Source organism: Archocentrus centrarchus, chromosome 17 (genome assembly GCF_007364275.1).
Source record: "Archocentrus centrarchus isolate MPI-CPG fArcCen1 chromosome 17, fArcCen1, whole genome shotgun sequence".
Classification (NCBI taxonomy): Eukaryota; Metazoa; Chordata; class Actinopteri; order Cichliformes; family Cichlidae; genus Archocentrus; species Archocentrus centrarchus.
Window position 1 is genome coordinate 17,427,791 of NC_044362.1, and position 27,520 is coordinate 17,455,310.

The following is a 27,520-nucleotide window of genomic DNA, read 5'->3' on the forward strand; positions in this document are numbered from 1 at the left end:
ATCTTCTTTTGTCCATGCAAATCACAGCCACAGTTTCCTTAAGGTGACAGGAGCAACATCTGATGTGGTCTTCTGTTGCTGTAGCCCATCTACTTCAAGGCTGTCTGTTTTGTGTATTCAGAGATGCTCTTCTGCATACCTTGGTTGTAATGCGTGGCTATCTGAGATACTGTTGCCTTTCTATTGGCTCAAAAGCAATCTGACCATTCTCCTCTGACAACAATGCATTTTTACCCAGAGAACTGCCACTGTGGATATTTTCTCTTTTTCAGATCATTCTCTGTAAACCCTAGAGATGGCTTTGTGGGAAAATACCAGTAGATCAGCAGTTTCTGAAATACTCAGACCAACACATCTGGCACCAACAGCAGTGCCATGTTCAGAGTAATATAAATTATCCTTCTTCCCTATTCTGATGCTCATGATCGTCTTGACCACATCTACATACCGTGTGATTGCAGTGTGACTGGTTGAATAAAAGAATGAATTATGCACATTTTGCGGTTTTTACTCAGTGGTTCAGAGACCGGTATGAACAGCCCACACATCAGACTGTTTTATTATTTCATACTGCAATAAAAAAGTATGACTCCAGCAGATCATTTTCATATATTATAATACAGATGCAGAATTGAAAGTTTATTCTTTAAACAGCCTAGTATTTTACAAGAAATAGATAACTACTTGGAACTTTTGAATGTGTCCTTAAAACAGGACATAAGTGGGCACGAATCCTTGGGCTCTACTTTGCTGTCATTATCCATGAACACCCAGCCGAAAAACGGAAGGAGGGAGGAGGAGGGGAAGGGGGATTAAAGTGTAGTGGGAAACTTAATAAATAAAAACAAAAACAATGGATATAATTTCTAATCTTTTCCATACAACCCCATTCATGTAACCACACTTCAAAAATATATATATAAAAGAACAAAACAAAACAATCAGATCCAGTTGAGGCCAAATTTTAAATGTGTTGATTTTGGATTAAGCAGCTGAAGACACAGCAGTAAAATCTACAGACTTTCTGCATTAACCTGACTTCACTGCTCACATGGGCTGGTTGGGGGACAGTTTGCTCCAGTCTGTTTCTCTTGAGGGTTTAACATTTAGATCACAGGTCCACTTGCACCAGGAAAATACACCTCAATTACCAGAGTTTTCCTGATAAAAGGGAAACTGAAAAACTAAAGGTGAAAGTCAAGGAAGCAGTCAGGGGTTTGAGTAAAGCAGCTGCTGTTCAAATTGGATACAGTCAGTGGGGCTTTGCTTGGCTGCAGTCCCTTAAAAGTCCTCCAAAGTTTCAATCTCTCCCATATTCAATCTCTCCGATGATGCATTCACAGAAAAACCTGAAAATTTGACATGAAAAAGACCCAATTAGCACATGAAACTTCAAAAAAAAAAATCCAGATTAAGCAGATGGATACTCGCTCACACCTAGAAGGCTTGGGTCTGCCCGGACCATCTTCTGCTTCTTTTTCTTCTTCCCTGAGGTGACGGCCTCAAAGCGTTGCTGCTGCTGCTGCTGGCCACTCGTATGGTTGGACTGGTAGACTGTTGAAGATCCTGTTCCACCCCATACAGAATCCTTGGAAAGAGAGAAACTTGCATTTAAGAGATGATTCAGCTGTCAGAGAGAAGGCTGTTTTGTCAAGTTCTGCTTTTGGACACAAAAATACTGGTGCATGGTTTAATGCAGTCCCACTAGATTTAGATGCAAATAGCACCAGTTAAAAATTTCCTGAACATCACGAAGTGAAGATGATGAAACCAGAACTACAGTTAATGCTTCACAGTTCACTCTGAAGGGCAATGGTGAGTAAATTTCAGGAACTGAAACCAGTGACAGTGTTGACACCATTCACAACAACACTGATACTAAATGGCTGAAGATGAGGCTTCTGGTGTTTTTGATGTTTTGTTTTTTCTTGTCCAAATTTTTACTTAGGTTAAGAAGTTCAGCACATGAGGCTACTGAAAGCTCCTACTGAAATGGAAAAAAAAAAACCTGGGCAGAGGAAGGCACAATAGTGTCAGTTTTCCAGTTTGTTACATACAAAGTGGTTCATGTGCACCACCTTCTGGCTAAACAGCAAAGTACTCATTTAATTCCAGCAGCTACTTTTAACATCTTTGATTTGAATAAAATGAGTTTTTAATAACTTGTTTCTGCATGCACATTTTATGACCAACATTTACTTCAGCTCTAGTTTTATCCTGCCTAAATGTATCTTTACTGTTAGCAACATAACTGATGGCAAAACATGTTAAGTATAGCACTTCCTGCACAGACAGGACAAATCAGGCAGGATCCTTCAGACACCTGATGACTGTGCATTAAGCTTTAAAAAGTTCACTGAAAGCCTTTTGCTAATGAGTCTTGTTTTGAGCTTTTGGTACCCAAGTGCTTGACAATCGGGCTTGGAGGCAATCTCAACACAGGACACATATCAAGATGAGATTCTGCAACCAGCAGCAATCCCATATCTCCACAGTCTGGGACTGAGCTCTTTCCTCTAAGACAACAACACTCGCCCCCACAGAACGGAGTTCATCAAAGAGAAACTCCAGAATTTGGGAGTGGAGAGAATAAAATGACCTGCCTGCAGTCCTGACCTCAATCCCACTGAACACTTGTGGGATCTTAGGCATGCTGATCGTGCCAGAGTGTCCAACACTCTGTAGAATGTAGTAGTATGCGTATGGTTCTTCCACATGCAACTGAGGCCCTTGTTAAAGGAATAAATGGTAAAATTGTCTTGTTTCTCCAGAATGCAATGATCCAATCCAATAAATGACACTAGAGTCAATAGCAGAGCTAGCTGTTTGGCATTGACAAAGTTTTTCCGTGTGTGTAACCCACATACTCAACTCTGCTGCTCAACCCACATTTTTCAGGGTGGCTGTGGCTCAGGAGGTAGAGCAGGTCACCTACTAATCGGAAGGCTGGTTCGATTCCTGGCTGCTCCAGTCTGCATGCCTTGGGCAAGATACTGAACCCCAAGTTGCTTTCTGATGCAACTGTCGAGAGTATGAATGTGTGTGAATGTTAGAGAGAAAGCACTTAGCACATAGAAAGAAGTGCTTGTGTGAATGGGTGAATGAGGCATGCTGTATAAAGCACTTTGAACGCTCAAAGTAGAGTAGAAAAGCACTTATAAGAACCAGTCTATTTACCATTACAAATGTGGCTCCATTTTAAGGGGAAACAGGCTTTCCAATGACATATGATTTACAAAGCAATAATCAACCAAACACAAATTTGACTTTTTGTGCTAAGTTTATACTCTGAGGCCACTTTAATCCAGTAGTTTCTTGGATAAATGTCTCTCTTGTCATCTAAAGGGGTTTTCCAGGCTTAAAATGGGCCTTTGGAGGAGTAACTATGCATGCAAGCAAGAACGACTCCCACATAGTTAAGTCTACATATGTTCCTGTTATTTTTTTGCCATTTGATTAACAAAAATGTATTTTACCATTCAATAAATAAAACACCACTTACAAAAATCACCCCAACCCTGACGTTCCTTTGGTGGAAGAACAAAACCTCTTAATATGCTGTTTAAAAAAAAAAAAAAAAAAAAAAGTGATCCAAATAGCTTTGCCATAAATTTGTTTATAAAATTTTGACACAAATTTGATCACATTTAGTTTACAGTGCTGGCATTATAACGAAAGTGTTCCTATTTTGCCCTTGTATGTGTAAAATGGGGTGGAAGACAATGGACACTTTACGTTTTCAAAGAAACCAGTACACCCAGATTATTTTTCCAATAAACAAAACCGTTTTTCATCTGAGCAAAACGTTCCACGTGTCAGTTTTTTTTTCTTAAGTTAAAATAGGTCACAACGCTTTCTCTGCAAACAAAGGGGAAAGAGATGAGACCTCAGGTAACAAAAAGGTTGCCTTCATGGTTCTGCGCAGACACTAGGAGGGGACAATATGAATCCTTCCTCCGTAACATTGATGGATTGATAAAGTTAACCTTTTTTTAATATTTAGAACCAGCTGATAAAACAACCGGACTACAACGTGTTTTCAGCAGATCAACTAAACTATTAACAAAAAAGCCCATCCAAAAGTTATACTGGTACTTGATGTAACACTTAAGTCTTACAAGTTAGATGACTGCATCAAGAATCAAGGAATTAAAAAAAAAAAAAACCATTATGGCGGCATCTTTTGGGAGTCATCTAAAGGATGATGCAATAGTTTTAGTTTTTGCATACAGGCAGAAAAGCTGCAGAGCAACTATTTTGTGGGAGGGAAGTGAAACGTCACTTTGACCTCATTACAAAACATAAATGAAAGTCAGACTTTTGGTCTAATAACAGTTGCTACTGCAGTCCTGCTCACCTGCTGCTGCTGCTGCTTGAGGGCTTGCTGTTGTTTCTGTGGTGCCGGTTTCTGTTGGTTAGCGTTCTGTTTGGCACGACGTTCTAGGAACTGCTTGGCAAAGTCCTTGGCCTCTGGAGTGTCCCCCAGATAGGCTCTGATGTAGTCGTGCACCTCGTACGGAGAATCGACTTCTTTGAGAAAGGATGCAAACGTAGGAACTGGCAGAGAAGAGAAGAATATTTGTCAGTTTGGCTTCCAGAAAGGGTCCATTAACAGTTGTGGGCAGGGTGACTTTTTAAAGACTCACCATCCAGGTTGTTGGCTGTGTTGAGGGTGTGCAGGGTCTGCTCACACCATTGCATGAAGGTGTCCTCTTGGCTCTTGTTGACGCCTTGGAACAACTTTAGCAGCTTCTCCTCCTCCTCTACCTTCTTATTGGCTCGCCCACCCAAAGAGTTGCTTCGTGTGCACAAAAAAAACGAAGGAGGAAGACAAAATAAGTCACTAAGATCCGTGTGTTACTCATCATATCCCTCACACTGCAAGTCATGCTATTCATCAGAGCCTGTGACTAAGAGGCTTTTAAAGTTTTGTCACTCTAAATAAATACCTGAGGTTGGCGTTGCCTTTATTGTTCTTCTGAGCGTTGCCTTTTCGGGTCTGTTGAGGTTGCTGGACAACTTCCTTCACAGCCTCATCCCAGAAACCCATGTTTGAGTTGTGGGTGTCACCCCAGATGCTAGAGTCCGAGCCCCAGTTAGTGCCGGCGCTGGTATTGATGGACCCCCACACCGAGTTACTGAGAGATGTCTGTGAAGCCAGTGAAACACTTATAAGCACTTTAGAGTAAGAGGCACTTATTTCCAGAAGAGATTAATTGGCCCATTACATTCATGAAGTATCAATACATTATTTGGTAGATAAAATACCAGAAATTGGTAAAAGTTTAGAGTTACTAAAGAGACTAACGTGATGGCCATCTATTAATTAAAGAACCCAAACAGATTGTTTTAAGAAATAAAGAGAAAAACCTCACAACTGAAAAGTCAGAACAAGGGTGTGTTTAGCATTTTTGGTTAGAAGATTACTGAAACTAATAAATTACCAGAATAACCGCAGATTCAGCGTCAGCTGACTAACAGAACTGGTCTATTTGCTTTCATTCCTTTTGCAGACGCGAAACATGTAACCAGAACTAAAGAGCTGATGTGCACTACAATTGCTCATGTTTAAAGTGCCTCCACCAACAAGTAAATTAAAAACCAAAAAAACAGATCCATGACTTCATTTGAGAGTCACTTGATTTGTTATACAGGATGCATAAATACAATCTATTTTGACTCGACTTTGTTTAGCTTTGCAAAACTAGAGTAGTGTTATAAGCATTCACAAGTTTGACATCTTCAACTAGGCAGCACAGTTTGAGTGATGCCACCTACAATTTGTTTCACCGAGTATCAAAATAAATGTGAAATGTGTCACATCTCCCCTTCTCGTCCTGAATTTCACTGCTACATTTACAGCCAGAAAACTTTCTCTGCAGATCATTACGATGCCACAGATGATCACCGCATTTTTTGACTAACGTCTTTAAATTTTGCCCTGATTGGCATCCGAAGTCTTGAACTGTAGCTCAAAACTTAGCTTTAAATTTGGACCATCAAATTCTAATCAGTTCATCCTTGAGTACAAATCAGTGCCAAGTCTGGGAAAAAAAAAAAAAAAAAACTCAAACTGGTTTAAAGACTTTGTGTTTACAGAAAATCCAGAACACATCAAGCCTCCGTCACAGATGTCACTCTTGTGGAGTCACAAAAACATCAGCAGATTTGTAAACTTAAATTGCTAATAAAAAAACAAAACAAAACAAAAACAAAGCTACAATTTTGCCAACTATTCCTGGAATTTAAACGATCAGTATTTCAGATGTTATTACTGATATTCTGCTTGCAGTGCTGACTCCACTAACAACCCACGAACAATTCTGCCTTGCTATGGAGCTCTTATCCCATTTCAGCCAACAATAATCTCGTATCAAGTGCCACATACAGTTCTGTTTTGAGTGCGTGTCTGTGGGGTGACAATAGGATGCTGATGCTGCTGCTGCTGCTGCTGCTGCGGCTGTTGCTCCTTCCGCTGTTTCATCTGCTGGGCTTCTTCCCTCTGAATCTCTAGCAAAGACTTGGTGACAACTGGCTGTTTGGCCATATTACCCCAACCAGACAGCTTGGCATGAGGCTGCTGAGCCTGCTGCAGCGCCTGCTGTTGCTGTAGCTTAAGGAGCTCCTGTTGCTGACGTCGCTGCTGTGAAAGTGAAGACAGTATTAATTTGCATAGAATCAACAACACGAAATAGAAAGTATTGATGACAAATGTTGCATGTGTAACTAAAGAGATGTGCATTGCTGATAACAGTGCAATCAAACAGCAGCATGTTGGGTCACTCCTCACTCTTCTTACCTCCTCCCGTGTTTGTCGTTCTCGCTCCTCTTCCAGTTTCTGGATCTCAGCCAGTGACAGAGCGTTCTGAGTCTGGTTTATAGTGTTTGCTGACTGTTGGCCCCACTTTGACGAGGATGGAAGCTGTGGACCAGGAAGAGACATTTTGTAAACTTTAATCTCGTATCAATTGTTTTTGAGCACTATTCCTCGCGTTTTTACCTTCATTTGTGCAAGCTGCTGCTGTTGCTGCTGCTGTTGCTGCAGTCTCCTGAGGGCCTCTTGTTGCTGTTGTCTCTGTCTCTGCAGCTCCTGCTGTCTTTGGGCCTCCTGCTCTCTCCTCTTTTGCTCTTCCTGTTGTTGGGCCAGAGCAGCTGCTGCCGCAGCAGCTACCGCCTCTTCCTCTGCTCGCTTCTCTTCCTCACGCCTCCGCAATGCCTCAAGTTCTTCCTGCTTTCTGCGCTCCTCTTCCTGGTGAAGTAAATTTCACATCTCAATAAGCGCAGTGCTGGCTTTAAAAAGAGGAATCATGACATGTCTGTCTGCTTACCTGTTTGCGAAGGAACTCTTCCCGTTTCTTTCTCTCCTCCTCTTCCCTCCGCCTCTCCTCTAATCTCCGAAGAGCCTCCTCCTGTGCCAGTCTTTCCTCTTCCTCTTTTTGCCTCCGGTGTGCCTCTTCTTGTTCCCTTTGCCGTCTTAGTGCCTCCTCCTGTAAGTTCACAATACTGGGTCAGTTTCAGTCTCACACCAAAGTGAATCAGTGACTGACTCCAAAACTCCAAAGCCCAACTAATATATTGTTTGATCAATATCATCCACTAATGTCGTCATCACTGGAACATAACATGAATAAAAGGATGATTAGGGTACTTTACATCAGGCTCCATCACTGGGAAAAACGCTCAGCACTGTCTGCAGTGTCTTCATGTTAACTTACCTAGTCTGTAAACAATATCACTAGAACATTAACAATGAACCCAAATTTTTCACTGTACAGCACAACTCTGACATCCTGTATGTGTATAAAATCATATAAGCTAATTGATTTTTTTTACTCTGCTAATCAATATTGATTGATCAGATCAATATCTATTGATCAGTGAATGGATTCTTTACAACATGCAGAAATCCAGAGGAAAAACATAATTAAAAACTGAAACCCCTTTCACCAGACAAGTGTTGGCACAGATGCACTAAAAGTAAGTCAATGCCTATTTCTAGCTTCACAGCTGCTCATCCCACAGTAACAATGCATCTTGTGTGGACTTTTTACTCTGAAGGACTGATACAACTCATCTTCTCTAAACAGATGTGTAAATGACTAAAGTCTCCCTTCATAGGCAAGATTTTCTAAAGACAACACAGACCAGAAATGCAGGAGTTTGGTTCCTCTCACACTTTGTGAATAACAAAACTTTTTGTGTTTTTTTGTCCAATGCCGCCAAAAACATGCACCCATTTCAGTTTTAAGTACTTTAAACTGATACCGTGAGAGTGCTCTACCTGTTTTTGCCGTGCCAGCTCCTCTTCTTCCAAACGTTTCCGTTCCTCCTCCTGTCGAGCCCTCAGGGCCTCCTCCAACCGTTTCCTCTCCTCTTCCTCCCTTTTAGCTCTCATTTCTGCCTCGCGCCGCTCCAGCTCCAGCTGACAAACAAAATAAAAACGAACGTAAAGCATTGTTCACAGAAATTTGATCTCGAAATAACGGCCTTAGACTTCAGACTTCCGTTGCCATAAATTTGATCTTAAAAATGCTGCTGTATTCCAGACTTCTGATCAAATTTTCAGGCAACAGATGAATTTTAGAGATTAAAATTGTTTTGAAAAGTAAGCAGAATTACCTTTGCATTCTTTGCTTTCTCAAACTGTTGCATCTGCTCAATAGTTGGAGCCTGTGCCATGGAGTCTATGGGTAAATCCCATACGCTGCTGCCATCCCACGCTGCCGAGATTGATACAATTTTATGCATTACACTTGCCATAACACACATTTCCACGACTTCAGGATGCTAAAGTAAGAAACTCACTGTTCTGAGCAGCTTGTTGGAGGTTAGTTGTACAGGAAGCCTGAGAAGACGGGTTCTGCATCTCCCACACAGAACTAGAGTCTGGTACAGAGAGAGATCGGGTAACAGGAGGTAGGAGGCTCTCAGACGCTCTACAAAAATAGAAAACAAACACATTAATGGATGTAATTTCCTCTTCGTCTCACTAGAAGCTAAGATTCTTAATCACTGAAACACTTAAGATAACAGAGCAGGTACAGATACAGGCATGTTTTTATAGTGATTTTATCTACCTTATCTTAAGAGCCTGGTATTGCTGTAGAAGCAGGTTGATCTGCTGTTGGTGCTGCTGCTGCTGCTGAAGAGGAGCTGAACTAAGAGCTGCAGCTTTCTGCTGGGCCAGGGCCTGAGCATACTGCTGCCTGAAGGGAGGAAGGCACATGGATATCGATTAGAAAAAAAGGCAACGTAGCAGCTGGGGGTTTAGCACTGGTCTCTCAAAGCAAAAGGGTCATGGGTTTGGATGCTTTTAAGCCCTTTCATGTGGAGTTTACATGTTCTCCCTGCTGTTGTGCAGGTTTTGTGTGGAAGCTCCTGTTTCTCCTGTCATCAAAAAACATGCTGTATTAATGCTGCCTTTTTTTAAGTAAATAAAACCACAAATGAGGAGGATAATTATGGTTTGAGTAACATACAGTTCTGGCAAGCAAGGCAGCGGGCGAAAGTCTATGGAGATATTCTTGCCTTGGCTGGGGATGCACAGATAAATCAGCCAAATATCAACCATGTTAACTGATATCTCCATATTGTTAAATAGGAACGATCGACTGCTTGCTAGTGTTAATGGCCATGCCACTAGCTAACTGTGACGATATTGAGCCGTTCGGGTAGCTAACAGTGGAAATTCTCAGCCCAGCACAACGGTACCTCAGCAAGGTGCAGCGCCGGGCGATTAGGCGCAAACTGGAACCCTGCAAAGTCAGAGGCCGATATTTATGTGTTGTGTCAAATACATTTTTTGCCAGCCTAACATTTGAAAAAGGTTGTATGAAGAGCTCAGTTTTTCAAACTAGTCAGTTATTTTTAAAATGTAAGAATTTGTTTCTATTGCACTAAAAATGGAAATTGGTGCATCCCCACCCCTGACACACAGGCAGCAACATTTCAACTTACGGGGTAATTCTCCCAGTTTTACACACCAGGTCTTGGGGAGTAACATTATATATATATAAAATGTATAATTTTTTGCTTTAGACAAAGCTGTGTGAAATAGCTGATATGGTGTCCAATCTGAGCCTGGCATACCTGAGGAGGTACTGATATTGGAGCTGCTGTAACTGGTAAAGGTTGAGAGCAGTGAGCTCCTGGTGTCTCTTCAACCTCTCTTGATCACCATCCCCCTGCAAAACACAGGAAGACAGAATAAATCATGATGGTCCAATCAATCGAATAAAAAAACATGTAATTTTCTATTCATTCAAAATTAAGTCAGAAAAAAAAAAAAAGAAAAAAAAAAAAAAGATAAAAGCATTCAAAAGCTGCTGATCCGGCTTTCTGCCCTCATTAATACATACATTCCATGACCGAGACACAGACATTCACACTCTTACTCACGCAAACAAACACACAACACAAAACATATATACACGTGTTTAAAAAAAAAAAAAAAATTTTTTTTTAATAAAAGGAAAACCACTAACAAGAGGAGCCTATAGACAACCTATAGAGCTCATCTGGGAAGAGCAAATATGTCTGGCACAACAGTGCATTCAGATCACAATTCTGCTTGCAAAACTTGTCAGACAAGTCAGGCTTTTTAAAAAAAAAAAAAAAAAAGCTGCTGATCCCCCTCCTGTCTTCTTAACGGCTTATCCAAGTCAGCATCACAGGGAGGCTGGATCCCATCGCTGCCAACACTGGGCGAGAGGCAGGTTTTACCCATGGACAGGTAGTCAGTAGTAAATGGACTGGTTCTTATATAATCACTTTTCTACTCTACTTGAGCTCTCAAAGCGCATCAATCTAATTTAGAATAGAATACCTGTTACGCTGAGCTTTAAGAGCTAATACATGAAGGTTTCCATTTGTTTCCACGTGCACTTCTAATTTAAAGAATGGACTATTACACCACCTACAGGACAATGGCTAGTATTGATACTAGTTCTGATTTCAAAAGCAAACACTATAGAAATCAAACGGAGCACGCATTGCAACTTCACAGGATCCTTACCTGTAGAGGTGGAGGTGCGGGGCCTGGGGTGAACGGTATCCTACTCCAAATCTTCATGATGTCTCCCAGAGGCTGAAATACTTCATCACACCCTCTTTTGACTAAAAGAGACATTGTGAAGTACCCAGCCTGAAACCACTCTGCCATCTCATGGTTACTGAATGGACCTAAAGGAACACAAAAAGACAACAGGGGAGAATGAGGACTCTGTTTTTAAGACAAAAGTACACTGTAAGCCACACACTGACTAAATACAGTCAAGGCTGACCCTGTATCTCCCCCTGGGGGTCTTTGTAAAACCATTTGAGAGCAGCTTCATGGGTCAGTGGGAGGCCTGCAGGCTTTGGCTTCTCTGAAGTCTTTGCTGCAAGTCTGTCATCATCCACCCCACTGTCTTGTAGGTATGCTACCATCTTTTCTGCCTCCTGGAAAATAATTTTTAAAAAAGGCATTAAAATTACTTACAAGCTGGTTTAAATCAAACTGACATAAAAGCACTGTCACTTCTCAGCTGATTAAAACTTAACAGTTTCTTTCTGGTTTTAAGGATTGAATTGTTTTTGAAAACTTTAGGTTACTTGCGTAACCCCGGTTCTCAGAGTAGCATGAGTGAGATGTCTCACTATGGGATGCGCCTCCCTGCGTATTCCTCAGAAGCATTTATCTCATTACGCCAATCCTGATTGGCTGGTGATCGCGATGACCATGTCAGGCGGAGCCACCCACCTTTAAGTAGCTTGCGCTACAACATAGTCATTATTCAAGATAAGCACCTCTTCTCGCTTCGCCCCAGCAAGAAGGGCTGTCTGGTGAGACATCTCACTCATGCTACTCTGAGAACCGGGGTTACGCAAGTAACCTAAAGTTCTCATTCCTAGCATTCGTTTCGATGTCTCACTATGGGAAATGGAGACTCCCGTATTGCCAGACGAGCTTATCTCAAGCAACCGCCAGCTAAATAGCAAGTAGTCCACCTATCCAAGTGAGGAGCCAGAGCTCAGTACTGCTTGGGCTACACTTGGAGCAGAGACATCCAGTCTGTAGAACCGGACGAAAGTGAGAGGTGAAGACCAGCTTGCGGCTGCACAGATGTCCTGGATTGACACCCCTTTAAACAGGGCCCAGGATGCCGCCAGACCACGAGTAGAGTGAGCCCGCAGGCCCTCTGGAGCCTGCAGCCCCTGACTCGAATACCCCAGCGCAATCGCCTCCACAATCCAGTGTGAGAGCCGTTGCTTAGTGATAGGTTTGCCTCTGTGAGGACCTGCCCATGAAATGAAAAGCTGGTCACTTCCTCGGAAACCCTTAGTCCTGTCCAAATAAGCACGCAAAGCACGAACAGGACACAGCATGTGCAACCTTTGTTCTTCATCAGAAGAAAAAGGAGGCGGGGAGAATGCTGTCAAGGTAATTGGCACATATGACCCAACCACCTTAGGCACATATGCCGGGTTGGGCTTCAGCAGTACCCTAGCCTGCCCCTGGGCAAACTGAGTGCAAGAAGGGTGTGCTGAAAGGGCATGAATATCACTGACACGCTTAGCCGAGGCTAAAGCAAGCAGCAACACAGTCTTCAGGGACAGATGCTTTAAATCAGTCTCCTGTAGAGGCTCAAATGGGGGGCAACAGAGCCCATCCAAAACCACCGCCAAATCCCAAGGGGGTGCCAGTGGCCTGGAGACAGGGAGTAACCTGCGGGCCCCCTTCATAAAACGGCAAACCAAAGGGTGTTGGCTAACTGTTTTATCACCAAACCCCATGTGGAAGGCAGCAATGGCAGCCAAGTACACTTTAACTGTGGAAAAGGCTTTTTGCTTGTCAATCAAGTCTTGTAGGAATGAGAGAATCAGGCCAACTGGACACTGAAAGGGAATGTGACCCTTCTCGTGGCACCAGTCCTCAAACACCCTCCACTTACTGTTGTACAGAGACCTGGTGGAGGATGCCCTAGCATTCTGAATAGTGTTAATCACCCCCTGGGGAAGATTCACCACGCTTAGATTAACCCACTCACGGGCCAGGCCCAAAGTGCCAGGCGCTCTGGATGTGGGTGGAAAAATCGACCCCCGTGCCTGGGACAGCATATCCCTGCGCAACGGGAGTTGCCACGGCTGCCCGCACATAAGCTGATATATCTCCGCTAGCCAGTGCATTGTCGGCCAGAGCGGAGCTATCAGAATAATTGTGTGGCGATGTTCCCACACTCTGGACAGAGTGGGAGGTATTAACGCCAGAGGAGGAAAAGCATACAGGAGCACGGGTGGCCAAACATGCGCGAGCGCGTCCACACCGAGAGGCGCGCTCTGATCGCGCAAGGAGAAAAAACGCGGACACTGCGCGTTTTCTTCTGAAGCAAAAAGATCCACTGAAGCCTGGCCGTAGCGCAGCCACAGCTGTTCTACAATGGCCGGATGCAGGGCCCAGTCGCCGTATAGCGGAGCGCCTCTGGATAGCAGATCCGCTCCCAGATTTAGAGAGCCTGCGATGTGCGTGGCCCTCAGAGACAGGAGACGTTTGCTGCTCCACAGGATCAGTCTGCGTGCCAGTATGTGCAACTGGCGTGAATGCAGTCCCCCTTGACGGTTGATATAAGCGACCGTCGTTGTATTGTCGGTCCTTACAAGGACGTGATGTCCCTGTAGGAACGGGAGAAAGCGCCTGAGGGTGAGAAACACCGCCAGAAGCTCCAGACAATTTATGTGGGATCGTTGGAGAGTGCCGCTCCAGAGACCTCTCACAGATCGCCCTTCGTGGACACCGCCCCAACCGGACAGGCTCGCGTCCGTGGTGACCACTTTCCGACACTGAACAGTGCCCATGGGTACCCCCTGAGTCAGAAAATCCGGATGTCGCCAACGGCGTAAAGCCATTGCGCAATCCACTGTTACTGTAACTCTCCGCGCGCCATGACGCACGGGGCTCAGTCTGAGTGAAGCTACCCAGCGCTGAAAATCCCTCATATGCAGCCGGCCGAGTCGCACTACAAGGATGGCTGAAGCCATCAGTCCCAGTAGGTGAAGGCACAACCTGAAGCGGACCAGTTTGTGTAGACGAAAAAGAGCGAGGCACGCTCTGAACGCCTTCACTCTCTCGGCTGACAGGCTGGCTGTGAAGGAGATCGAGTCCAGAGATAAATCCAGAAATATTATATGTTGTGCCGGAGACAACACACTCTTTTCTGTGTTTATTATGAAACCCAGATCGGCTAGATGCTTCACGACGACACACGTCTGTGTCGCAGCTTCCTGCTCCGATCGCACTAGAAGGAGCCAGTCGTCTAGATATGTAGCCAGACGAATGCCCTGCTGCCTGAGCGGCGCTATCGCTGCTTCGGTGCAGCGTACAAACACCCGGGGGCTCAGGGACAGGCTGAAGGGCAGCACTCTGTACTCGTAACAGATGCCCCGAAAAGCAAACCTCAGATACCTCCTGTGTGGAGGGTAAATGGGAATGTGAAAATATGCGTCCTTTAGGTCGACAGAAGTGAACCAGTCGCCCTGGCGCACCAAACGTACCAGAGATGCATGAGTCAGCATCCTGAACTTGTATTTTCTGAGAAATTCGTTCAGAGCCCGCAAATCCAGGATAGGGCGAAGTCTGCGCCCTCCCCGCTTGGGGACCAGGAAATACCTGGAGTAAAAGCCGCTTCGACTCTGATCGGGGGGCACTATACATGTCGCTCTCTTTTCTAACAGCGAGTGTATTTCCTCCTGTAGAATGCGAGCAGACTCTCCCCGTGCTTGGGAATGTATTATGCCCAAGAAACGAGGGGGAGTAACGGCAAACTGAAGCCTGTAGCCCCGTGATACTGTTTTCAGTTCCCAGGATGAAGTTCTGAGCTCCGCCCATCTCTCTCTCCTCCGAGACAGAGAAGTGGCAACTTCTTGTGTTTTGTCCGCTTGGGGGGCCCCTAAAACTTGTGTTAGGAGGCCATCTTGCGGTGGGGTACCGTGGTGACAATAGGTTAACACTGCGCATGCGCGGGGTGTTAAACTTTTCACAGCGTCGGTTATGGCACTCTTCCTGAGGGGAAGTGCAGCCCCCTCCCGAGGCAGCAGTGCCATTGTGCTGTTTTCTTGTTTTGACTGCGCCCTCGACAGTAAGTCTGGATGCTGCAGTGGAACATGCTTTATTAAATAACAAGAGTGTGTGTTTCTGCGACTCAGGAGAGGTGCAGGGTCTGCTGCTCCCGAAACAAAGTCTCCTTTCCTCGTGGCCTGTGCGTGTGCGCTCTGAGGGGGCATAACGCGCAGCGACGAGGGGTCGATGGGGCGGGGGTACCCCTGCGACACACTCTGGAACATAGCAGGTGGGGCTGGTGAACAGGGAACTTCCAGCTTCTTCACCTGTGGGAAGTGAGCAGCCTGTCAGGCTGCCTTCTTCTTCTTCCTGGCCTGAGGATCGAGGGGCTGCGCTGGTCGTCCTGGCGGAGCCGCTGTCGGGCCATTCCGTGGCCAGCCTGCCCCCGTCTGCTGCCTCGGTGGGGGTACGGAGGGCGGCTGGGGCTTCGTACGTTTTGGGATTCTGAACTGAGGGGGTGGCCGAGGGACAGCCTGTGCAAAGGTCTGTCGCGGGGCCGGAGGAGGCATCGGCTCGGTTTTCCGAGGGAGGCAAAGTTTAAGAGCTTCGTCCTCCCTCTTCTTTGCCTCACATCTCTGCTGCATGGAAGCCAGAGCAGTTCCGAAAATGCCGTCAGGCACGATTGGCATGTCAAGGATGTCCTCCTTTTCCCTCTCTGATAGGTCTGTCAGGTTGAGCCATCTGGCGCGTTCCTGCAACACCATCATTCCCATAGATTTCCCTGTGGCTTGGACTGCACAGCGCTGCACGCGGAGGCAAATGTCCGTAATCACAGTGATCTCTTCCCACACACTCGGGTCGGGCCTAGTCGTCATATCCTCGCACAGCTCTGCTTGATAAGCAGCGAGCATGGAGGAGACATTCAGCGCCCTAGCAGCCAAGGCCGCCGCCTTGTAGGCCCTTTCAGTCATGACGGACTGAAAACGGTCCGCCTTTGACGGGAGTGTGGGGTTCCTGGAGGATGTCGCTGCTCGCCGCGGATGGAGGTGGGCTGCAACTAACGGCTCCATAGGGGGCATGCGGAGTAAGCCGCGCTTCTCCATGCCCTCAAAATCCAAGGAAGAAGCCCCTTGTATTGGGCTTCTGCTGCTGAACGGGCGGTCCTTCCACGAGACCGCTATCTCTTCCAACAGCTCCGGGAAGACTGGGAGTAACTGCTTCGCCGCCCTGGTGGCCTGGGGCAATTTCTTCCCCTCGTAACGTGATCTGGTGGTCTCCATTACGACGTCGGGCCACGGAATGTTCAGCCTGGAAGCAGCGCGTTTGCACACATTCTGCAAATCCATGCTGGGAGCGGGGGATGCTGATGCGCTGTCCTCGCCCCGGGAGGTGGCTGCAGTGTTAGGCTTGACAGCCTGAGGGGAGGGAACGAAAATTTCATCTTCGTCCACCTCATCGTCGGATACGAGGAGCTCTGAGGTGTCCTCATCATCATCCTCATAATCCAACTCTAGCACGTCTTCCAACGGCGGAACCGTCGCAGCTAGGTCCAGCTGTGAGCCCCAGCTGGTGCCAGCGCGCGGTTCGGCTTCCGCAATTTCTTCCTTGTCACCACCATCTGCCGCGGTCCCGGCTGTGGGCAAGAAAGGATCTGCTCCTGACAGGCTAGCTTGGCGCGCTAGCCGTCGACGGAGACTCTTCATGGTGAACCGGGCACAGTGCACGCATGAACCGGGGGCTTCGAGCGCAAGCTGGGCATGTTCCAGCCCGAGGCAGCAAGAGCAGACCTGGTGTGTGTCTTTGCTCGAGATTTTGTTGCCGCAAACGCAGAGTCGAGCCCCGGAGTCTCCGCTTCCTCTGGTGTGAGGGAATGGCGGGTTCATCTTCGTTAGCTGGGGTGCCAACTATGATGACAGCAAAAGAGAGAACGGTGTTGGCTGGCGTGCCAAACCGTAATTAACCGCCTTACCGGAGGGTAGGTGGTAAAACGCCCTGGTCTATGGTGAAGACTCACGGGGAGAGGTGAGCAAAAGAAGGCAGCTAGCGCCCAGCGACGGAGAAGTTAGCTGACACTCCTGTCTGTGGACAGTTCAACTAGCTAGCCTATTTGCTCCTGAGATATGCTCCGAAGCGAGAAGAGGTTTTTGAATAATGACTATGTTGTAGCTCAAGCTACTTAAAGGTGGGTGGCTCCGCCTGACATGGTCATCGCGATCACCAGCCAATCAGGATTGGCGTAATGAGATAAATGCTTCTGAGGAATACGCAGGGAGGCGCATCCCATAGTGAGACATCGAAACGAATGCTAGGAATGAGAACTTGTGATTTATTTTTTAAAAATATTTAAATCTCTCATATTATAATATTCCCAATATACGTTCTCATTAATGACAATTATAATTAATCTTCTGAATGTTTTTGGATTTTTGGTTGACAACAGCAATCCTGTTGACACACCTTCATGGCAAAAGCCTAAAGAATTACCTGCTCAAGGTGTTTTAGTCCCTCATCTTCATCAGTGTCATGCGACACAGTGGTGGGCCGGCCAAAAGGTGCCATTATATTTGAAGGAAAGGGTAAAGGATTGTTCACTGCCACAGGAACTTCTATAGGCTTTTGTTGTGGTAGCTGGACAGTGGGTGATGGAGCAGATACTTCTGCATTGGAAAAAAGCAGATGTTGCTGGCACATAGAAAATGCGAACAAAATAAGTTATATTTACAGTGAAATTGAAGATATAACTCCCACCTGCAAGGGTGGCAGAAATGCGGGTCATAGGAAGCGATTCCAGTATGCTATTAGACATGGGGACATGCACAGGGATTTTGCAGGGATCTGGGGGGAGTTCCAGGGGTGGCTGTCGTTCAGCTGGCCTCTCAGGCTCTTCCATCCTGCTGGGAGGGTTTGAGGACAAAGACTGTGCAGGAGCCTGAGGCTCTGAAACAGGTGGTGCAACAGGTGGAGTCTCCTCTGGTACTCTAGCCAAGTCTAAAATAAAAAGTACAAGTCACAATATGAACTGCTCCAAATAAACAGGTTTTGTAATAATAAAAAAAAAAAAAGTGTTGTGTATGTATGTTGTTTCAGTTATGATTGATATTACATCACATCCAAATAATCTTCCCCTTTCTTTAGCCATGCTCAAATCACGCGTTTAAAGAGCCATCATTAAATTCCTATTTCTAAAAATGGTTGAAGGACAAAGCAGTCAGCATCTGCAGAAACATGCATTGTGTCTTTTGGTGCCCTTGAGCCTTGTGCTAGAAAGACTCAATAAAACGTCTTGCAGACAATATTTGACTGAAAGCACATTTTTCCCAGCGATTGTTGGGGTGTATATGAAATTTTCACATCAGTACATTTCGACCAGTTTCAAGCCAACAAGGTGGACTGCTAATGCTAAGCTCAAACTACAAGACTTCAAATCACTAAAATCTGACTGATAAATTCTCTTGAAACTCCTGACATGTTCACACTAAAATCTGATTCTGCAAACTGCAGACATGACGCTCTAATTACGCAATTTTTTTCCTCCTATACATCTGAAATATATAAACTGCACACTAAGGTGAGAAAATTAACAAAAATACAGAAAACAAATCAAATCTAAGCCATGAGATTCTTCATATCCCACAAACTGGGTTCTGGGTCCATTCTCATTGGCTGTCATTTCCTACTGCACAGAAGCTCGGACTTTGTGCTGATTTTAAGCATGCAAGAAAATACAAAGACCCCTAGGACAGTTCAGAGTGGGTGAAACCATGTCTTTGGCTGCTCTAACCTGAGCATCAGTGACAGGCTTTAAGCAGTGATTTGGCTACAATCTGGCCCAGAACTCTGAAGTTCATATGAGACAAGAAAGTCACTTCAATTATCCTGAAGGCTGAGCTTGGCTTAGGAGAATGCTATTTCATAAATTTGAATCTGGATGCAAACAGCCTTTTGCTTCACAAAAGACTTTAATTCCCGAAATGCTTCCAAATTCTCAAGCCATACAGTCCATTCAGATGTACTCGCAGGTTTTAAAACCCCGACTGACCTTTTCGGTCAGCTTCTCTTTTGGCCTCTGTTTCTGTCTCTTTGGTCTCCTTGGGCTGGCTGTCCTCATCCTCCAGGCCCTCTTCACACTCTTCCAAAGGTTTGAATTCAAGCTCTGCCTCTTCCAAGATAGGCTCCTTGGAGGCTTTCTGATGACAAGAACCAAAACAAAAACAAACAAAACAACAACAAAACAATTTCAGAAAATTTGGCACATCTTATAAAATATTTAGTGTTTTTTTTTTTTTTTTTAGAAAATTCTGCTATTCTGTTACATTATATCTATTATATCTACATGCTATCAACATATTGATTTGTGTGTGAAGTCAGTTACCTTGAGTGAGAGAAAGGCTCCTGATGAGTCAAAGGTGCCCGCTTCCTCATCTGCATCCTCCAGACACCACTCTGGCAGGGTGTCCCTCTCATCTTCCAGGCTGCCACTGCCTGACCTTGGCCTCCTGTAGCCACGCTCATCTTCTCTCGCATCAAATGGGAAACGGCGACGTTGGTCTGGGTGTTCCCGCCACCCTGCTGACCGAGGCCCATCTGGGAAAAACACTGAAAATTAGTCCAAATTGGAAAACCATTTCATTCATAATATACCTTAAGTCTGTACAGACAAATTCAACTTTCAGTAGTAAAATGTTTGCATGTGCATGACAATATGCAGGTGAAAAGCACTTAGAGAGTAACCTGTGAAATGAGGAATTGCTCCTCTCACTTAAAGCACGTGTTCTTGGTTGGTACTTTATATAAGTAGTAAAATATTGACAGCCAAGCTAACAAAGCAGCCACTATACAGAAGGAGGTGGAGCTGGAGGATACCACTGAATTAAAATTTTTGTGTACCATCATGAAAACAAAGCCCACAGCAGTTTACAGGCTGTGAAACACAAAAGTATATATTTTTTTCTTAAACAGGCTACACAACACACACGGCAGTCACCGCAAATACATTTATCAGAGAGATAAATGTATTGGTAACATGACTATGTAGTGCCCACCTGGGCTTGGGGGGCACCACCGGTCATTGTCCCGCCGAGAACCTGCCGGGCGCCAGCCCCCCTCATCATCCTCACCATTCTGATCATCGCGAGAAGTACGCCAGTTCTCACTCTCTGAACGGGTGAAGTCGTGCTTCCTCGGGAGTCCTGCTCCACCATCCTCATAATTACCTCGCACTGAAAATGACAAAACGTAGGGTGAATTGTGATCTTTTAGACAGTCACGTCATAAGTGACATTAATAAAATAATTTCCTATAGTAAATGAATAAAGACGATCATCTGCCTGATAAAAATGTTCAAAAATCTCAACTTCCTATAGGTCAAAAAGGTCTACTTGCATCAAGCAAACTTACTGTGATTGATCTGAAAATGTCCAGGAGCAGCATCTGTCACAAAAAGAAAAAGCAACAGAAGATAAGCCCGTGTATCTGCCCCCCCAAAAAACATCACATATTGATTATTTGAGGAGCAAAATGTGACACCAACCTGGGTCTTTTCGACCTGGTTTTTCAAACCTTCTATCTCCCCTAGTGATAAAAAAAAAAGTCATTATATAAAAGGATGACTGAACAATGCTACACTGAGAGAAAAAAAAATGACAGGAAAAACAGATATATTAATACCTCTCTTCCCAGCTTTGGGAACGATGCATCTCCCTCCCTCCACGACCAAAACCTTCCACATCGTCAAAACTTCTTTGGTAAAACCCTCCATCTCCTCTACCCCGACCTGGAAACAACCGCGAGCGAATATGAACCAATATAACCTAATGAGATTCAGCTGCTGATAATCGTGTTCAACTTCTCTGCATGGACTTGCCTCTGGGTTGGATATTTAGTGCTGTGATCAAAGGGAACAAATGTGGTTCGAACACTGAGGGTTGATCAAAGTATTTGCAACTGTCAGATTTCTTAACCCATCTATTTATCACAAGTTTGCATCTTCTTTAACATACCAGTTCTACTACGCATAGAACTGAACTATTACCTCACATCTGCTGAATCATGATGCTGTACTCTCTCTTTCACCTTTTTATCTACAAGTGTACAACAAAGCAGCTCCTGTGATTTTAATTTGAATCTGTCCTCTTTGACTCACAGACAACATCCTTGAACAAGGACAAATCAATGTGGGTGATGAAGTATGCAGCAATGTTTTACTGCCACAGTGAATAACAATAATTTATTTTCATCCATTTCATTTTATTTTCTGTGCCCATGAATACTTTGTATTTATAATAAAACCGCCTATATATCACGACTTCTCGATCAAACTTCAGTGTATTAGTTGATGAAAAAGTTCTACAAATCGCATGCATGTTCAACATGGCCAATGCCAGTAACAGTTCTTTTAACAGTACAGTAATCCCTCACTTATCGCGGGTGTTACGTTCCAGGACCACCCGCGATAAGTGAAAATCCGCGAAGTAGGGACGCTATATTTATTTTAATATTTATACATTATTTTAGTTATACACTATTTTAAGTTTTTATAAACCCTCCCCACACACTTATACACCAAATATATACATTACTGTACAACACGTACTACGCATATGAAGAACGAGTACCGCAAAAACCCGCAAAACAGCGAAAATACCGCAATAAATATTTTACACTAATATTGATTGAAAACCCGCGAAACAGCGAAGTAGTGAGGGATTACTGTTAACAGTTTGTATATAAATATTAACAGCTGGTTCTGATTACATTTTAACCTCACCCACAGTCTGTAGGTAAAGCTGAGGATGTGGACAGTAAGAGGTCAACAGTCCAGAGAAGAGGCTCTTAAAGTGGTAAAGCAAACTCAGAATTTGAAATCCAAACTCTGGTTTAAGATTTTAGGATATTTTAGCACAGCTAGTAACTGGTAACATCCCTGCCAAGGCCGGATTAACTCTGCACTTACAAACAGAAAGAAGCTGTACTTAAAAGTCTCTATAAAAGAAATTTATTTCTTAACACTTATTTTAGGAAATCAATGCACAAAACAGTCAAGTTCAAGTCTCTGAACTAAGTCACAGATCCGAATCAAATCACAATGACGGACTGTGGCGACGATAATTTTATTAATACACTGCTCAAATAAATTAAAAGAACACTTTGAATACACATCAGATCACAATAGGAAAAAAAAATCATGCTGGATATCTATACTGATATGGACTGGGTAGTGTGTTAGGAACAAAATGATGCCACCCCGTTTGATGGAAATGAAAATTATCAACCTACAGAGGGCTGAACTCAAAGATCCCCTGGAAAGTAGAGATAAAAAAAAAAAAGATTAAGTAGGCTAGTCCACTTTGCATCCTGATGGGATCATGGATTGGTACACCTTTTGGCACCAACTTCTGTGCATTCAGAGTTAAGTCTTTTGTTTTTTGTTGAATAACTATTTCTATTAATATTTTACTTCTGTAATTTTGACAGTAGATAGAGCACATCAAGATCTTTCATTTGATACATGTATATCTCAATTTTGGCCAAAATGTCACTTACGCCCTTATGGCTCTAAGCCCTCGAAATTTTCTTTGGAATAACCTGGGATTCACAGATAATCTTCATAACAAAGAATTTATCCACAGCAGTAGGCTATGCGCCCACAATGTGTTCCGAGATATCTCATATGTTTACAAAAAACTCCATGTATGAAGGACTATGAACTAGACTGATCACCCTTTTTTGATGTCAGTAAATTTGTGAAAGAATTTATGACAAGGCTGTTGTATCCAGATCGCATAAGTGTTCCTAATGAAGTGATCTGTGAATGTATATATTTAGCTCTAAGGCTGACTAACAGTAGCTTATTTTACTATGGTGCAATAACATAGGCTTTTTATAGATTTTTGCCTTGAATGTTTCTGAACAAACTGCCCTCTGCTTTCAGAAAGTCTTTCACATTTAAGGCACATCAGAACTAGGTTATATTTTGCTGATTAAGTGCATTATCTACAAGGAGCTAATATTACACTCCTTGTCTCAAACTGTGGACAAGCTGCTGGGCTCTCAAAAAGGCATCTCAACTGTTTCCGGTCATTGTGAGTCTTCTAAAACTGCAAACACACATATGACCTAAACATAGATGTGCAGCAAAAGAATAAAATTGAACCCTGCAGTAAAGAGATCAAGTGGCTCTCCTATACTGTGGGGATATTTTACTGTGAAAGTCTGGGTCCACTCGTTCCTGTAGTGTGGAGGAGGAAAGCAAATCAATAAAAAGTTGTTCCAAGTGAGCACTTTTATCCTGTGACAAAACATTTCTATCAATCAACCAATTAAACATCTGTGGGAGCTTTTGGACTGGCATGATAGACAGTGCTCTACATAGCCATCATGAAAACAGCAAATAAGGAACTCAAATCCAAAATATTAACTGGACAGCATAAACTTACTCCAGCAGCTACTTATCCTTGAAATGATAAACGGAAACATAACATATTCATGTATTCATGAGATTAGTTACATTCTTACCTCTACCCCTTGAGGTACTTCGGCCTCTTGGTGCCCCTGCTATCAGCCCACCTCCACGCCCTGTGAGCCGAAGTACAGCTGCACTGTTTACAGACATGGAAAAATTTCTCTGCAAGTACAAACAGAAGGAAGGGAAGGGGAGCGGGGGGTACAGCTCTCAACTCTTTGCATTTGCTCTATATTTTACAGTCAAATTAGTAAACACTCTGTATACTCCATGAAATAATATCACAACTGTCCTCTGGACAGTTTGACATTAATGTCATTATTTTAATCTGGCTGATACCTGTTCCTCCTCTGTAAAAGACACGAGTGCCAGTGGTGGCAGGGGCTCCTCTTGCAATATGGGCAGAAACTCCTTATCGTGTAGGTCTATAGGAATCTGGACAGCAGACGATAAGAGATTTCACCATTAAGATCCATTTCAAAGACTGTTATGACACAACAAATAACCTAATCTTGGCAGTAATACCATCTGTATTCAAATCACAATGGCTACAATCCTGTATGACCATCTAAAGCTGACATTACAGACCTACCCACCTTGTTATCCTTTATATAAAGTGCTAACATTTCTTCTCTCCCGTAGCGATATTCTGCAAGTTTATACTTTGGCAATGCAGGTGAAAGGGGTGGAGAGGCAACAGCACTGCTGCTTCCACCACCACCACTGCTGCCTCCACCTCCAGACAGGGCACGGAGCCTGCAGACAGAGAAAACGCAGTAAAAACATCATGGACAGAGAAATGTCAGTCAACTGACTTGTCTCAACATGAATGGGAAAACCTGCACTAGGCCAAGCAGAAAACCAGTTTCACAACCTGAATAAAAATAAATAAATAATTCACTTCACTCACACCAATGACTAAATTACATCAGTTCAATTACCATTCTGGTCCAAAGTTAAGTGTCTGGGTTTCGGCCATTCTCCCTTGAAGTTCTAGAAATATGGAAATGAAGGAAAAGGATTAGTTCCACACATCTGTTTTCTAAAGGAATCCTACATATACAGTTATGCAGCCTTCCACAGCTTACAAGTATTACTACATACATTCAAAAATACATGTGTGCATGTCCTGACTTGGAAAATTAAAAGGGTATTCCAATATTCTATGTCTCATAAACACTACAACTGCAGTGCTGTTCAGGACCCATCTATACTGGGGTTGAGTGCACTTGCTGAAAAATCAGGAAAACTAAAACTAATGTGTTTGACGGTCAAATTTTTGTCACTGGCTTTAATATATTTCAGCTTCTCGTGATATGTAGCCCATCCCACAAGCACACAACCAGTGTACAATTTCAATCTGCTAAAGCTATTTTAGGACATCTCCCAGCCTGCAAGGAGGCTATGGCAGACACCTGTAATTGACAACTGCTGAAGGTAGCCTTTCCTTGGGGGGGGAACTCTCCCAAAATAATCATGTTATGCCAACAACATTAGTTGTTTGTTTATACCAGAGTCCCTACTACCAAGACCCTCCCTTACACTTAATCTTGAAGCAAAGATTTACTTAGTCATAAGGCTTTCCTCAAATATCAGGCACAAAAGGCAACAGCGGACTCACAATACCACTGACCATATGGAGGCCTGATTAAGCCACGTGTAAGTTGCTAGTTACAGCAATAAATACAGCAACTGTTGAGAGGGTGGCGACATTTGTGACGATTGTCCTGCGCGTTGAAGCATTTACTCTAAAGCAAAAGCCTTTGACTGGCTGAGTTTACATAACGATACGGCGCGTTTGAACTGATTAACGTGCAATCTGTACACAGCAATAGAAATTATCACTGTGGTGAAGTCAACGCATCGTTACATTTTCGATTAGTGGCTTAAAGGGTGCCAAAAAAAAAAAACCCAAAAGAAACAAAAACACACACACACAAACGAGTGAGCGTAAAACTCTTATGAAGTTTTCGGGATGGTCGCTGAGTTCATCTTTAAACTCCTAACAGTAAAACACTGGTAGCCAGACCCCGGCCCTGACTACATCGACGCTAACGTTGCTGAATAATGTTAAAGCTGGCTTGCAATGTTCATTGTGATGGTCACTGAGGAAGGTTAAGCAGAAATCACCCTCGACTGCCAGCACTGCGTTAGCCAACACGGCAAACTAGCCAGTCCTGTAACCTAACGTGGACATTAGTAACTGTCATTTTCCAGCATGTTTCCCGATGGTTAGACGCTTGTCGTGGGGTTAAAGTAGGAGTTAAAGTGCCGCTTTGCTGCACGGTGCAGAGTATTTTCGCTATCCAGAAACACGACAGCCAACGGTTGTTATCCCGTGCTAGCTAACTAGTAATGGGTTAGCTAACTAGTTAGCTAGCAGCGTTTAATCCCAACGTAGCTAACGTAAATCTGTCACGAATACAGGCAGAAACGTGAACTGACACCATGTTAGTTTATCACAAGAGTGTAAGTCTTGCCGTATAATTCACATTAAACGTGTAACACTGCTCCGGAATAAGTTAATATCCTTATCATCAATGCTTGCTAGCAAGCACGCTTAATGGGTTAGCCAGCTAGCTCCACGCGGCCTCCCAAGCAGCCTGGATCCACGGCAGCCTTTCCTGGTCAAATCGGTCCGCACTTTACGCGGCCCAGACGCGTATACGGAGATACCGGAGCCCGGTGCTGCTAGGCCAAGGAAACATGGTGGTTCAACAACAGCCCCACGCAACCCCAGTCCTTCGGAATATACCCCCCTGACGTGGCGGTTAACTTAAACGTAGGATTTTTTCCTCGCTACTGTGTCAAACTTTGGCTGTCTTACCTCTGCTTGTTCTGACAGCACAGGGTTTGTTTGCGAGCTGTGTGGCTCTCTCTGGGCTCTCTCTCTTCGTTTTCCACAAGATGGCTGAGCGCAGGTCACATGACATCAGATATAAACCCGTACGCCGTGGAAAGATTTGCTGACTGCTACACTCTGGCACGCCGTGGTAACTTTCTGTCTCAAAACATTGTTTTTAAATGAAGAGGACTTTGTCTTTGGACCTTAAAACCCTCAAGAAAAGGAAGTGGCACGGGCCTCTCCGTGAACTCGCTAATGTAACCTTTTTTTTTTTTTTTTTTTTATATATGTACGTCCATATATGAGTACTGCCATAAATCACTAAAACTGTATGAGTACCAGTCTCATGAAACTGACATTAAAAATTTAAAATTGTGTTTTCTTCACTGTTAACAGGTCAGGAAAGTATTTCTTTTCAGTATTGCAAAAAAAAAAAAAAAAAAAAAAAATTAAATTGTATTTTTAACCCCCCACCACACACACACACACACACACACACACACACACACACACACACACACACACACACACACACACAATTTCTTCAGTCAAACATCAAGAGGAGGAGTGCCATAAGATATTGATCCACCATGCAATACCATCTGGAAAGCATCTGACCAAGGCACACTGCCAATGGAGTAAAAACATACCTGGATCAAACAAACAAACAAACAAGAAAACCACATAATCAGTCATGGATTGGCCTTCCCAGAGCCCAGACTTCTACATTACTAAAGCAGCGTGGGATCATCTTGACAGAGAATAGAATGACAAGCAGATAACATCCAAATAAGAGCTTTGAATGTCCTTCAACAAGCCTGGAGAAACATTAGACTGTTTAAATAAATTAAAGGCAAGCTGCGCAAGAGAGTTCAGGCTGTGCTGAATAATAAAGGTGGTTCTACCAAATATTGACTTTCAAGTTCTTTACAAACTCAGTTCATGAAAATTTTGTAAGCTTTGAGCCCCTTCCTGTGGATGTCCTGTTTAGCTGTGTGCTGCTGGAGAAACACCACCTGTAACCAGGCTATGACTGTGGCTGTTGCTGCTCACGTGACTGTGACTGGTCAGCTTCTCTTGCATTAAACAGAACTGGCTTTTAATACAGAAATGAACAAGCAGCCATCGTGACAAATTTACCCAGCTACCAGAGTATTTGTTAAGGGCTTTGTACCACCAA

At 43.9% G+C, this 27,520-nt stretch overlaps 1 protein-coding gene across 4 annotated transcripts; it reads right to left on the minus strand.

The window, feature by feature from the left end:
• Window positions 1–532: 532 nt before the first annotated feature.
• gigyf2 (GRB10 interacting GYF protein 2) lies at window positions 533–26,571 on the minus strand. 4 transcript variants are annotated; one of them, XM_030751396.1, is made up of 29 exons: window positions 26,323–26,571; window positions 24,437–24,488; window positions 24,092–24,251; window positions 23,835–23,930; window positions 23,549–23,657; window positions 20,702–20,807; window positions 20,565–20,605; window positions 20,432–20,464; window positions 20,152–20,253; window positions 19,407–19,618; window positions 19,074–19,221; window positions 17,783–18,022; window positions 17,519–17,691; window positions 11,283–11,439; window positions 11,015–11,181; window positions 10,090–10,184; window positions 9,078–9,206; window positions 8,806–8,936; window positions 8,620–8,720; window positions 8,282–8,422; window positions 7,329–7,487; window positions 7,001–7,249; window positions 6,800–6,922; window positions 6,389–6,643; window positions 4,950–5,149; window positions 4,647–4,798; window positions 4,358–4,557; window positions 1,438–1,588; window positions 533–1,349 (listed from the first exon to the last, which is right to left on the minus strand). In XM_030751396.1, the coding sequence occupies exons 1-29, from the start codon at window positions 26,426–26,428 to the stop codon at window positions 1,282–1,284; spliced, it is 4,056 nt and encodes a 1,351-aa protein (XP_030607256.1). In that variant the 5' UTR covers window positions 26,429–26,571; the 3' UTR covers window positions 533–1,281. The 4 variants fall into 4 exon arrangements, with proteins under 4 accessions (XP_030607256.1, XP_030607254.1, XP_030607253.1 ...); XM_030751394.1 differs by having other exon boundaries at window positions 1,438–1,590; window positions 4,366–4,557; window positions 20,077–20,253; XM_030751393.1 differs by having other exon boundaries at window positions 20,077–20,253.
• Between the last annotated feature and the right edge of the window lie 949 nt (window positions 26,572–27,520).